The sequence below is a fragment of the Numenius arquata genome, chromosome 27 (genome assembly GCF_964106895.1).
Source record: "Numenius arquata chromosome 27, bNumArq3.hap1.1, whole genome shotgun sequence".
NCBI classification, from domain to species: Eukaryota; Metazoa; Chordata; class Aves; order Charadriiformes; family Scolopacidae; genus Numenius; species Numenius arquata.
Window position 1 is genome coordinate 12,528 of NC_133602.1, and position 12,953 is coordinate 25,480.

A 12,953-nucleotide genomic window follows, 5' to 3' on the forward strand; every position below is an offset into this window, starting at 1 on the left:
GGGGGGGAATGTGAGGACGGGGGGGGGGGCACATGGGGACATGGAGGGGACACACGAGGACATGGGGGCATGTGGGGACATTGGGGGGGGGCAGCAGGTAACACGGGAGGGAAATGGGGTATTGGGGGACACAGAGGACATGGGGGGATATGGAAGCGGGGGGGGGCAGTCAGGTTCAATCCCTCCCCCCGCACCCCCCATCCTGCCCCCCCCCCCGTGGTCCCTCTGCCCCCCCAATGCCCCCTATCGCCCCCCAGTGTCCACATTCCCCCCCTCCCAACACAGACGAGGGCATGAAGGGGTTAAACTGTTTTATTGCTCTGAAGGGGGGGGGGTTGTGTGTCCTGGGTGCCCCATAGGGGGAGCAAAGGGTGCTCCTCCCCGCACTCCTGGGTCCCCCCCCCTCCCCGTGACGGGGGGGTCCTGACCCCCCCCACACCATGCCCAGCAGCGCCAGCCCTCGGGGTTAGTACGGGGGTGCGGGGTTGGGGTGGGGGGGCCGGAGGGGCTGCACGGGCACCTAGTAGTAGGTCTCCTTCTCCACCCAGCCTGCAAGGGGGGGCAGCAGTCAACGGGGGGGGGGGGTGTTTAAGGGTGCCCCCACCCCCTGGGTGTCCCCCAGCCCCCCGGGTGCCCCCCACCCTCTCTCCTTCTCCCACGGGGGGGGTCCCCACTACCTGGATCTCCCCTAACCCCCTTGGGTGCTCCCCATGCTTCTTGGGTGCCCCCCCGACTTCTCTGGGTTCCCCCCCCCACCCAGGTATCCCCTAATAACAACCCCCCCCGGTGCCCCCCCCCCCCCCCCTTTGGGTGCAGGTGCCAGCCCTGAGCATGGTTTTGGGGGGCAGCATCTGCTTTGGGGGGGGGGAGGGGGGGAGCAGGGGAGCGGGGGGGGGCAAGGGGCTGTGCCAGTCTTAGGGGGAGGGGCAGTGCCCTCTTTGGGGGTGCTCAAAAAGGAGGGATTTAGGGGGCAGAGTCCATAGCAGGGGATTTGTGCCCCAAATTGCAGGAGATTAATGCCCGCCCCAGGGGGAGATGATACCCACGGGGGGAGGGGGGGGGTGTTGGGGGGTGTGGGGGGGGGTCCCCACGGAGTTGGGGGGGAGGGGGGTGTCTCACTCACCGCCGGGGTACCGGCGCAGGATGAGCTTGCGCACCTCATCGTAGGCGAAGATGAGGAGGCTGTAGGGGAAGGCGCAGAACCACCAGGTGACCCTGGAGGGGGGGGGGGAACATTAGTGAGTGTTTTGGGGGGAGGGGGCAGGGTTGGGGTTCCCCCCCTCCCCTTCCCCGACTCACTTGAGGGGGTACATGCGCAGGGCCACCCCCATCCCGGGGCAGTAGGAGAGGAACGCCGCCAGCGCCGTCTCCTCCAGCAGCCCGAAGATCAGGATCTTGTTCCTGCGGGGAAAAAAAATCGGAGGGGGGGGGTGTGTGTGTGTGTGGAATGTGTGTGCAAGGTTTTGGGGGGGGTGGGTGTTCAGGGTGGGTGCTGGGGGTGTGGTGGTGGTGGTGTGTGTGCAAGGTTTTGGGTGGGGGGGGGGGTGTTCAGGGTGGGTGCTGGGGGTGGGGTGGTGGGGGGGGAAGGTGGTTGCGGGGTGGGGGGGGGACACCCACTTCATGCCCTGCTGGAAGACGGAGTTGCGTCGGGTCTTGCAGATGATGAGGTCGGCCCATTGCACCACCACGATGCTGGCGAAGAAGGCCGTGTGGCAGGTGAACTCCACCACCTTGCGCTGCTCGTAGGTCTGGGGGGGGGATGGAGGGGGGGGCACGGCCTCAGTGCACACCCCCCCTCCCCCCCCTGTACCACCCCCACTTTGCACGCCCCCCCCCCCCGTGCCCCACGTCCCCACATCGCACAAGAGGGCACACACGGGCTCCCCTTTGCCTGCTCCCGCACGGGTGGGCACGCACCAAGGAGGGGCAGGAGCACGAGTGAGCGTGCAAGAGGGTGTGTGGAAGGATGAGTGTGGGATGGTGCGTGCAAACACGCCCACATGTGTGCACACGTGCAAGGGCTTCACACAAGTGCAGGCGTTTGAGGGCACATGTCTCTAAGCACGTGAAAGGGCACACGCATGTGCAAGGAACGTGCAGAAAAATGAGTGTGGGATGACACGTGTGAACACATCCACATACATGTGCACACATGCAAGGGCTTTGCACAAGCACAGGTCTGTAAGGGAACATGTGCCTGAGCGTGTGAGAGGGCACACACGTGCAGAGGCGTGTACAAGGGACAAGACGTGCAGAAAGACGAGTATAGGATGACACACGTGAAGGCACTCACATACATGTGCACACTTGCAAGGGCTTTACACAAGCACAGGTGTGTGAGGGGGCACACGCCCCAGCATATGTGAACGTGTACATGGGAGCACAGCCGTGCAAAGGCAGGTGCGCAAACAGGGGATGGGACTTGGCGGGCACGTGCAAACACACCAACACATGCGTGTACATGTGCACGGATGCTTGTGCAAGGCCTTTGGGGAGGGTTCGCGCATGCAGAACCAGGGGAGGGAGAGGGGACACGTGTGTAGGCAGGCGAGGGCACACACGTGTAGGCACACACAGAGCAGGGAGGTGCGAGGGGTGCACGAGGGGTGTGTGAGGGGTGCACGAGGGCACACGCACCCACTCCTGGCCGTAGGAGTCCTCCAGGTCGTTGGTGGAGCGGTCGTCCCAGGCCAGGCGGATCCCCACCAGCGTCCCCGGCAGGAACCCGTTCTCCGCCAGGATCACGAAGTAGGTGAAGAAACCACCCAGCGCCTGGATCATCCCTGGGGGGGGGTGAGGTGGGGGGAACCCTGGGTCAGGGATGGGCACCCCGGGATCTGCACCCCCGGATTGAGGATGGGCACCCCAGGATTGGCACCCCACGGTCAGGGATCAGCACCCCGGAGTCAGGGATGGGCACCCCGGGATCCACACCCCCGGATTGAGGATGGGCACCCCAGGATCAGGGATGGGGACCCCTATAATAGGCACGGGTACCACCAGAGCAGGGATGGGCACCCCTGGGATCTTGGGGTGCCACAGCATGGCCTTGACCTCAAGTGGGTGCCCTGGGGTCACACCATGACCGTGGTGCTCGTCAGAGGGGACACGCTGGTGTCACCAATGGGTGCCCTGGGGTGCCACTGGGAGCCCTGGTGTCACACGGTGGCCACGGTGCCAGCTGGGGGGGGGGGGGGGTGTCCCCTCTATCTCTGGTGGGTGCGGGATGTCAGGGGTAGGTCCTGGGGTGCCAGGGGCTCTGGTGGCACCCCGTTGTCCCCGTCCCTCACCGATCTGCCCGTAGGCCATGCTGATGAGCCGCTCGTTCACCAGTTTGTCGGTGCGGGGGTTCCGCGGCTGCCGCTTCATGATGTCGCTCTCGGCCGCCTCGTAGGCCAGGGAGATGGCGGGGACCTGGGGGCAGGGGGGCGAGGTCTCCGTCACCCCCTGTCACACACACACACACACCCCCACCCCCCCCGTGCTCCCCCACCCCTCACCATGTCGGTGCCCAGGTCGATGCAGAGGATGGTGACGGTGCCCAGGGGCAGGGGGATGTTGGCGATGATGAAGAGGAGGAAGGGGGTGATCTCGGGGATGTTGCTGGTCAGGGTGTAGGCGATGGACTTCTTCAGGTTGTCAAAGATCAGGCGGCCTGGGGGTGACAGCAGGTGACAGGGGGTGGTGGGTACCCGTGCTGGGGGGAGGAGGGCGATGGAGGGGCTGACCCCGACCTTCCTCCACGCCGGTGACGATGGAAGCGAAGTTGTCGTCGAGGAGGATCATGTCGGCCGCCTGCTTGGAGACGTCGGAGCCGGCGATGCCCATGGCGATGCCAATGTCCGCCTTCTTCAGCGCCGGGGAGTCATTCACCCCATCCCCTGTCACCGCCACGATGGCACCCTGGGGATGGGGGGGGGACGGGGAGGGGGTCAGGCACCGTGGAGAGGGGGACGGGCACGGGGGTGTCGTGGGGCACGGGGAGGATTGGGGACACCACAGGATCAGGGATGGGGCCACCACGGGGCACAGGAATGGTGGCACTATGGGGCACAGGGCTGGGGGACACTGTGGGGCACGGGGACACCATGGGGCACAGGGATGGGGACACCTCAGGGCACAGGGATGGTGGCACTGTGGGGCACAGGGCTGCGTGACACCATCAGGCACAAGCATGGGGACACCGTGGGGCATGGCAAGGGTGGCACAAGGATGGGGACACCATCAGGCATGAGGATGGAGGACACCATGGGGCATGGGGACATCATGGGGCACAAGGACATGGCACAAGGCAGAGGGATGGTGGCACTGTGGGGCACAGGGCTGGGGGACACCATCAGGCACAGGGACAGGGCACTGCAGGGCACGGGGACGTGGTGGGACACGGGGACATGGTGTGACCCGGGGTGGGGGCACCTGGCGCTGGCAGCCCTCCACGATGATGAGCTTCTGCTGGGGGGACGTGCGGGCGAAGACGATCTCCGTGTGGTTCTTGAGGATCTCGTCCAGCTGCTCCGAGGTCATGTCCTTCAGGTCGGAGCCGTGCACCACGCAGGCCTTGGCCTCCCTGCCACACCGCAGCCTCAGGGGGGGGGCACCGGACCCCCCAGCGACACCCCCCGGGACCCCTCAGCACCGGCACCTACCGGGGGTTGACCTGGCTGACGGGGATGTTGAGGCGGGCGGCGATGTCCTCCACCGTCTCGTTGCCCTCCGAGATGATGCCCACCCCCTTGGCGATGGCCTTGGCCGTGATGGGGTGGTCCCCGGTCACCATGATCACCTGGGGGGGAGGGGGGGGGCACACAGAAGGGGTGACCCCCTGCTTGGGGGGTGCGGGAGTGGGGGGGACCCGGGGGGCTTGGGGGTGCAGGGATGGGGTGGTCCCTGGTCACCAGGATTACCTTGGGGGGGGACACGGGACACAGAGGGGTGACCCCCTGCTCGGGGGGTTTGGGGGTGCTGGGATGGGGGGTCCCACCTTGATGCCGGCGCTGCGGCACTTGCCGACGGCATCGGGGACGGCGGCGCGGGGGGGGTCGATCATGGACATGAGCCCCACGAAGCAGAGGTTGCTGGTGGGGAAGTTCACCTCGTCGGCGTCGAATCGGAACCCCCGTGGGAACTTCTCCGGGGGCAGGTAGAGGTGGCAGAAACCTGGGGGGGCCGCCGGGGGGTGATGGGGTGTGGGTACCCCCCCCTTCCTTGCCCAGTGCTCCTCATCCTCGCCACAACCACCCCCCCCCCCCCCCAGCACTCCTTTTGCCCCCACATCCCTTGTGCCCACCATGTCTCCCTGGTGCTTGCCCCCTTCACAAGTGCCCCCTGTGTGTCCTGCCCCCTCCGTGTCCCCTGTTGTCCCCATGGCCTGACCCCCCCCCCCCCATCCTCCGCACACCCTGCTCCCTTGCCCCCTGTGCCCTGTTGTGCCCCCCCCGGCCCAAGTTGTCACCCCATGCCCGTGTCCCCACAACCACGCTCCTGCCATGTCCACCACATCCCTAAGTCCTTGTGTCCCCCACATCCCCCTGTCCCCACGTCCCTTTGCCCCCCCCTTCATATCCCCCTGTCACCAGGTCCCCCACACCCCTGCATCCCCCATGTCCCCTCTCACCCCACCCCATGTCCCCTCGTCCCTTTGCCCCCCCCATATCCCCCTGTCACCAGGTCCCCCCATACCCCTGTGTCCCCCACCCTGTTCCCCCATGTCCCTACAGCCCATGCCCACAAGCACCCGTGCCTCCCCCCCACACACCCCCCGTCCTCACCCAGGACCCTCTCCCCGAGCCCCCCCAGCTCCAGGTAGGCGTTCTGGAAGGCTTCCCGCATCTCCTGGTCCAGCGGCACCTCCTGGCCCTGCAGCAGGATGCGGGAGCAGCGGTCCAGGATGCGCTCGGGGGCCCCTTTCATCACCAGCAGGTACCCCTGGGGGTCCTCCTCCCGCTCGTGGATGGAGAGCTGGGGGCACAGCGGGCCACGTTGGCACCAGGGGGGGTGGTGGGGGCCACCAACCGGTCACCCCGGGGCAGGGGAGGGGCCACCACCCCCAGACCTGGTACTTGTTGGTGGAGTTGAAGGGGATCTCGGTGACTTTGGGGTTCTTGTCCCGCATCTTCTTGACGGAGCCGCAGGAGAGCTGGATGCACTTGAGCAGCGCCGACTCCGAGGCGTCCCCCGCCGTGTCCCGCTGCCACCGGGGGAGGGTGAGGAGGGTGACACCACCGCCGACGTGTGTGTGTGTGTGTGTGTGTGTGTGTGTGTGTGTGTCAGCAACCTCCTACCTTGGAAATGGAGATGTTTTCCTGGCCCGGCTTGAAGACGGCGCGGTTGCAGAGCCCGGCGATGCGAGCCAGGGCCGCCCAAGTGGGCGAGCGCTTGTCGAAGGTGGCACCTGGGGGGGACACGACACCCGGCCACGTCAGCCGCGTTGGGAGGGACCCCCCCATCTTCTCTGGGGACACCTCCCACGCTCCCTGGGGTCCCAGGGAAGGGGGTGCCCTGGGGGGGGGGTGCCAGGGCAGTGATGTCTGGGTGCGAGGGCAAGAGAAGGGGTGCTCCTGAGGTGGGGGTGCTCAGGGGGGTGTCAGGGAAGGAGTGCCAGGGCAAGAAAGGGGGTGCTCCTGGGGTTGAGGTGCTCCTGGGGGAGTGACAATGGGGTACAGAAGTAAGAAAGGGGGTGCTCCTGGGGTGGGGGAGCTCCGGGGGGAGTCAGGGAAGGGGTGCCAGGGCAGTGACATCTGGGTGCAGGGGCAAGAAAAGGGGTGCTGGTGCTTGGGAGGGGGTCAGGGAAGGGGTGCCAGGGCAAGAAGAAAGGGGGTGGTCCTGAGGTTGGGGTGCTGTGGGGGGAGTCAGCATGCTTGGGGGGGGGGGGTGTCAGGGTGCCGGCACCCACCCGACTGGTCCTCGGTGGTGTCAGCCTCGTGGATCTGGTTGTCGAACCACATGTGGGCCACCGTCATGCGGTTCTGGGTGAGGGTCCCCGTCTTGTCGGAGCAGATGGTGGAGGTGGACCCCAGGGTCTCCACCGCCTCCAGGTTCTTCACCAGGCAGTTCTTGCGCGCCATGCGCTTGGCCGTCAGCGTCAGGCACACCTTGGGGCAGGGGGTGAGGGGACACGGGGGTCAGGGGGCACCCACAGGGCTCGGGGAGCACCCGTGGGGCTCAGGAGGCAACCACGGGGCACCCACTGGGCTCGGGGGGCAATCACTGGGCTCGGGGGGCAACCACGGGGCACCCATGGGGCTCAGGGGGCAACCATGGGGCACCCACCAGGCTTGGGGGACAATCACTGGGCTTGGGGGACACCCATGGGGCTCGGGGGGCAACCACCGGGCTCGGGGGGGTACCAGGCACTGGGCATCTCTGGGTGCACCAGGGCCAACCCAGCAGAACCAGTGCCCACCACCTCCCTCCCAGTAGAACCAGTACACACACACCCCCCGCCCCCATCCCACCCTTCCGCTCCCCCGGTGGCCCCTTACGGTGACGGTGGCCAGCAGCCCCTCGGGGACGTTGGCCACGATGATGCCGATGAGGAAGATGACGGCCTCCAGCCAGGTGTACCCCAGGATGAGGGAGAGGATGAAGAAGGAGAGGCCGAGGAAGACGGCGACGCCGGTGATGAGGCGGATGAAGTGCTCGATCTCCATGGCGATGGGGGTGCGCCCCACCTCCAGTCCCGAGGCCAGCGAGGCGATGCGCCCCATCACCGTCCGGTCCCCCGTGGAGATGACGATGCCGCGGGCGGTGCCTGGGGGGACACGGCGGGGGGTGGGAAGGGTGACACAGCCCTGGGCAGGCACCGAGGACCCCCCCCCCCCCCGCCGGGGCAAGGCAGGGACCCCCCCAGACCCACCTTCCACGCAGTTGGTGGAGAAGAAGCAGATGTTGCGGGTCTCCAGGGGGTTCTCGTGGGTGAACTCAGGGGAGCGGGTCTGGGGCTCCGACTCCCCCGTCAGAGAGGAGTTGTCCACCTGGGGGGGGACGGACAGGGTGGGTGAGGGAGGGGGGCACCGGGCACTGCTGGGCCCCATCCCCATGCCAGCCCTGGTGCCCACCCTGTGGAAGTCATGGTACCTGAACCACACCAGTCCCAGTGCCCATCCCCTGCTGGTCCCAGTGCCCATCCTGTGCCACCCCTCCTACCCACACCGTGCCACCACCAGTGCCCACCCAATACCAGTCCTGCTGCCCAAACCACACCAGTCCCACAGCCCACCCCCTGCTGGTCCCAGCACCCACCCCGTGCCACCACCAGTGCCCACCCTGTGGTGCCCAGTCTCGTTGCCCAGATCACACCAGTCCTAGAACCCACCCCATGCCACCAGCGTAGCCCACCCGCTGCCAGTCCCAGAACTCACCCGATGTCCCCACCAGAGCTCCCCCCCCCCGGTGCCCACCCCGCTTCCCCCCCCCCCGGTGCCCGCTCACCTTGCAGCCGTGGGAGGAGATGATGCGCATGTCGGCGGGCACCCGGTCCCCCCCCTTCACCTCCACCAGGTCACCCACCACCACGTTCTCGGCGTTGATCTGGATCTTCTCGCCCTCCCGGATCACCAGCGCTTGCTGCCGGGGCGCAGGGCACCCTGAGGGATGCCCGGGCACCCCCGCCCCACTCAGGACACCCCCTCCTCACCAAGCCCTGCCCCCCTCCCCGGGGGCTCCTACCTGGGGCACCATGTTCTTGAAGGAGTCCATGATCTTGGAGCTTTTGGCCTCTTGGTAGTAGGAGAAGCAGCCGGTGACGATGACGACGGCGGCCAGGACCACCCCCAGGTACAGCTGGGACCCGGGTGGCACCTCAGCACCCCGGGGTGCAGCGTGGAAACCCATCCCCCCCCCCAAATGCCCCCCAGCACAGGACCCCACGATGCCCCATGTCCCCGTGATGCCTGAGCCCCCCCCCAAGGGTGCCTGTGCCCCCTACAATGCTTGAGCTCCCCCAATGCCCAGTGTCCCCAAGATGCCCGTGCCTAGTGATGCCCGTGCTCCCCACCATGCTCTGCCCCCCACAATGCCCGTGTCCCCATGATGCCTGAGCACCCCCCAAGGGTGCCTGTGCCCCCTGCAATGCTCAAGCACCCCCAATGCCCACAGTGTCCCCATGATGCCCGTGCCCCCCACCATGCTCTGCCCCCCACAACGCCTATGCCCCCCCCCGGTGCCCTCACGTTGTCGTTGGAGGGCTCGTCCTCCATGGCGGCCTGGATGCCGTAGGCCAGGAAGCAGAGGATGGCCCCGATCCAGAGGAGGATGGAGAAGCCCCCAAAGAGCTGGCGGCAGAACTTGACCCACTCGGGGGTGGTGGGGGGGGGCGTCAGCGCGTTGGGTCCGTCCTGCACCAGGATCTCGGCCGCCCGCGCGTTGGTCAGGCCCTGCGGGGGGGGTGGGGGGGAACACGCTGACACCCGGGACTTGGGGTGGGGGTTCTGGGGGGCGGGAGAGGACGGGGGTCCCAGCCAGGGGACACCCTGTGGGTCTGGGAGGGCAGGGTGTCATGGCCAGGGCAGCCTGGGGACATGTGGGGCTGGGGGGGGGGGGGGGACACGACATGGCTGGGGGGACCCATGGGGACAGGGAGCACAGCCAGGGGTCCCCCATGGGGACAGGGTGCCAGGAGGGGACAGGGTACATGGCCCGGTGTCACCCACAGGGACAAGAGGGATGGGGGATGCTGGGAGGGGACAGGGGACATTGGGAGGGGACAGGGGACACGGCCAGGTGGCACCCATGGGGGGACAGGAGGGATGTGGGAAGCTGGAGGGGACAGGGGACACAGGACACTGGGAGGGGACAGGGGACACGGTCACCCATGGGGACAGAAGGGATGCAGGATGATGGGAGGGGACAGGGGGACACGGCTGGGTGTCACCAACAGGGACAGGAGGGATGCGGGAAACTGGGAGGGGAGAGGGGACAGGGCTGGGTGTCACCCACGGGGACAGGGGACACTGGGAGGGAACAGGAGGGATGCGGGACCCTGGGAGGGGACACAGCCGGGTGTCACCCACGGGGACAGGGACACAGCCAGGGGACAGGGGGCACAGCCGGGTGTCACCCCTGGGGGGACAGGAGGGATGCGGGATGCTGGAAGGGACAGGGAATGGTGGGAGGGGACAGGGGACACGGTCATCCATGGGGACAGGAGGGATGTGGGATGCTGGGAGGGGACAGGGCCGGGTGTCACCCGCGGGGACAGGAGGGACGGGGGGCGCTGCCGGTGGCCCCGCGGGTGGGACGTGGGGACATCTCACCCGGGACAGGTCCACCTGGTACTTCCTGCCCAGCTCATCCAGGGACAGCTTGTGGTCGTCCTGCCGGGGAGGTGTCACCCGTGTCACCCCGCTGCGGGGGTGACACCCCCCGCTGTCCCCCCCAACCCCGTCCCCCCCTCCTCACCAAGTTGACCTCCTTCTTCAGCTCATCCAGCTCCTTCTCCTTCTGCTTCCTCTTGCCCCCCCCATTCTCGGAGGTGGTGGCAGCGGGGGAGTACTCCCGGCCGGCCTGTGGGACCATCACCCCCCCGGTGGGCACAGGCTGGCCCCCCCGGCGGCACGGACCCCCCCCCGCCTCCTCGTGGGCACGGGCATTACCATGGGCATGGATGTCACCGCCAGCATGGGGGTCACCGTGGCCACAGGCATCATCGAGGGCACGGGGCGTCACCGTGGGCATTGGGGGGGCTGCAGGCACCGGTGGCAGCGTGGGCATGGGGGGCACCGTGGCGGGGGGGTGGAGGGGACGGGCACACACCATGGGGGGGGGGTGGCAGTGAGAGCAGGGGGGTCACTGTGGTTGTGGAGGAGGGTCAGTGGCCGTGGGGGGGTCTCCAGGACCAGGGGGAAGGTGGCATTGTGGCCATGGGGGGGGGGCCCCCAGGGTCTTGAGGGGGGCTCACTAGGGTCATAGGGGTGGCACTGTGACATTGGGGGGGTCCACAGGGGTCATAGGGGTGGCACTGCGGCCACGGTGGGGTCCCCAGGGCTGGGGTGCGCATGTCACTTTGGTCACAGGGTGGTCCCCAGGGCTGTAGAGGGGGCCACTGTAGCTGTGGGGGGGCCACTGTGGCCATATGGGGGTGTCACTGTGGCCATACAGGGGGTCCCCACAAGATGGGAAGACGCAGCCAACACCACGGGTGTCACGGCGAGGCGGAGGGGGGGGCCATTGCAGGCAGGGGACAGGCAGCCCTGCCTGCTCTCCTTGTAGGGGGGGGTGGCACAGCCCCCTCGGGCCCCCCCGCTGCCGGCAGCAGGGGGTCCCCGGGGCTGGCAGGGCCCGGTGGCACGTCCGCCCCCCCCCCCCCCGCTGGAGGTTGGCAGGAGCAGGCAGGGGCTGGGGGGGGCGGCGGGTGCCCCAGCATGGGGCCGGGGGGGCCGGGGGGGGGCGGATGCGGTCATGGAAAACGTCCCCGGTGCCAAGAACAACAGCCGTGAGCGAGGGGTCGTGTTACCGCAGGGACGGGGACACGGGAGGGGTCCCCACACCCCACCCCCCCCCGGGGCACCCTCACACGTGGGGGGGCTCTGCTGCCTGCCCCCTCCCCCCCCCGCACACTGGGGACCCCCGCTCTCCCCACGCAGGGACACTTTGGCTTTGCAGGGGTGTGTGTGGGGGGTCCCACTTGACGGGGCATCCCGGGATTTGACCCCCTCCCCCCCGTGGCAGGAGGGTGGCACTGAGTGGGGGGGTAGGTGTCGTGTGTCGTCGTCCCCCCCTCGGAATTTCCCTGAGGACAGTCTGCCAAGACGAGACGGGGCGGGGGGGGGACACCCGTGGAGGGGGGGGACACCCCCTCTCCCACGTCCTCCTGGGTGGGTGCCCAGGGGCTGGGGGGTCCCGGCGTGGGGGGGGGTCCCGACCATGCCAGGCGGGACGGGGGGGCCCGGCGGGATGGGGGGGGCTGGGCGAGTCGCCAGCCCCAGCTCAGGGCCCCCCCGCGGCCGTTGCCACGGCACCGGGGACCCTGGCGCTAAGCAGCCACGGGCACGGGGCCACGGGCACGGGGGGGGAGCGGGAACGGGGGGGTCCCTCCGCGGGGGCTCCGTGCCTCAGTTTCCCCACCACGGGGGAGCCTGCCTTCCCTCCCTCCCCCCCATTCCTTCCCCTGAAGCGGGGGGGGGACACCCAGGCGTCCGGGCAGCCGCCCACCCGTGTCGGGGGTCACTGGGGAATGGGCGGCAGTGGGACCCCGCGAGGGGGGGGGGGGAGCAAGATGAAGGGGGGGGGGGGCAGTGGCACCGAGGTGGGGGTGGCAGTGGGACCCTGGGGGTGGCATCGGGGGGTGTCCCGGACTGCAGGACGCCCGTGGGTGCGGGGGGGGGGCAGCGTCCACGGGTGGCAGCGGGTGGGTGATGGTGGTGCCCCGGGGGGGGTCCCGCGTGAGTGGGTGACCCCGGGGGGGGGTATGTCCCGGAGGAGGGCGGGGGGGGTGGGTGTCCCGCATAGAGGGGTGTCCCGCGTGGGGGGTGCCAGGGCCGGGTGGCAGCAGGGGGGTGCCCGCACGGGTGGGCGCTCCGGAGGGGGAGGGGGGGGTGGGTGCCCCGCGTGGGCGGGGGGGGGGGGCGGCGGGCACCCCGGGCCGCCCCTACTCACCCCTCTGCCCATGGCGCTGCCGTCGCTGCTCTCGGCCCGGGGCAATCGGGGGGGCGGCGGCGGCGGCGGCCGAGAAAAACCCTCCCGGGCCCCGCCCGGCCCGGCCCCCCCCCGCCCCCCGCCCACCCTCCCAGCCCGGCCCCCTGACCCCTCCTTCATCCCCCCGGCCCGGACCCGGACACCCCCGGACCCCCCTCTCGTTATGGGACGGGGGGTTGTGGGGTGTCCTTCCCCCCCCCCCGGCTGTGCTGGGGGTCTCTGGTCCCCTCCCGGTCCCAGCCCCCCCGCCCCCGGAGGCGAGCGTGGGACCCAGGCGTCCCGGGCGGTGGGGGGTCCTGGCCGAGCGCTGGGAACCCAGG

At 69.1% G+C, this 12,953-nt stretch overlaps 1 protein-coding gene across 3 annotated transcripts; it reads right to left on the minus strand.

Moving 5' to 3' along the window:
• Positions 1–294: 294 nt before the first annotated feature.
• On the minus strand, positions 295–12,641 carry LOC141475936 (sodium/potassium-transporting ATPase subunit alpha-2). 3 transcript variants are annotated; one of them, XM_074164511.1, is made up of 24 exons: positions 12,595–12,641; positions 10,593–10,682; positions 10,399–10,503; positions 10,254–10,313; positions 9,171–9,374; positions 8,668–8,781; positions 8,431–8,565; positions 7,856–7,973; positions 7,482–7,750; positions 6,893–7,091; positions 6,282–6,391; positions 6,053–6,187; positions 5,769–5,958; positions 4,982–5,157; positions 4,647–4,783; positions 4,417–4,567; positions 3,735–3,903; positions 3,501–3,655; positions 3,291–3,414; positions 2,638–2,783; positions 1,618–1,748; positions 1,300–1,401; positions 1,124–1,215; positions 295–549 (listed from the first exon to the last, which is right to left on the minus strand). In XM_074164511.1, the coding sequence occupies exons 2-24, from the start codon at positions 10,644–10,646 to the stop codon at positions 521–523; spliced, it is 3,105 nt and encodes a 1,034-aa protein (XP_074020612.1). In that variant the 5' UTR covers positions 10,647–10,682; positions 12,595–12,641; the 3' UTR covers positions 295–520. The 3 variants fall into 3 exon arrangements, with proteins under 3 accessions (XP_074020612.1, XP_074020613.1, XP_074020611.1); XM_074164512.1 differs by lacking the exon at positions 10,593–10,682 and having other exon boundaries at positions 12,595–12,635; XM_074164510.1 differs by having other exon boundaries at positions 10,399–10,682; positions 12,595–12,635.
• Between the last annotated feature and the right edge of the window lie 312 nt (positions 12,642–12,953).

Excerpts from the sequence above, each read along its gene's own strand:
- LOC141475936 (XM_074164510.1), bottom strand. The coding sequence starts at position 10,674 with ATGCCCACGGTGACGCCCCGTGCCCTCGATGATGCCTGTGGCCACGGT. Across the intron at positions 7,751-7,855 it reads CTCCACCAACTGCGTGGAAG|GCACCGCCCGCGGCATCGTC; the intron begins GTGGGTCTGGGG and ends GTGTCCCCCCAG. Across the intron at positions 550-1,123 it reads CCTGCGCCGGTACCCCGGCG|GCTGGGTGGAGAAGGAGACC; the intron begins GTGAGTGAGACA and ends CCCCCCTTGCAG.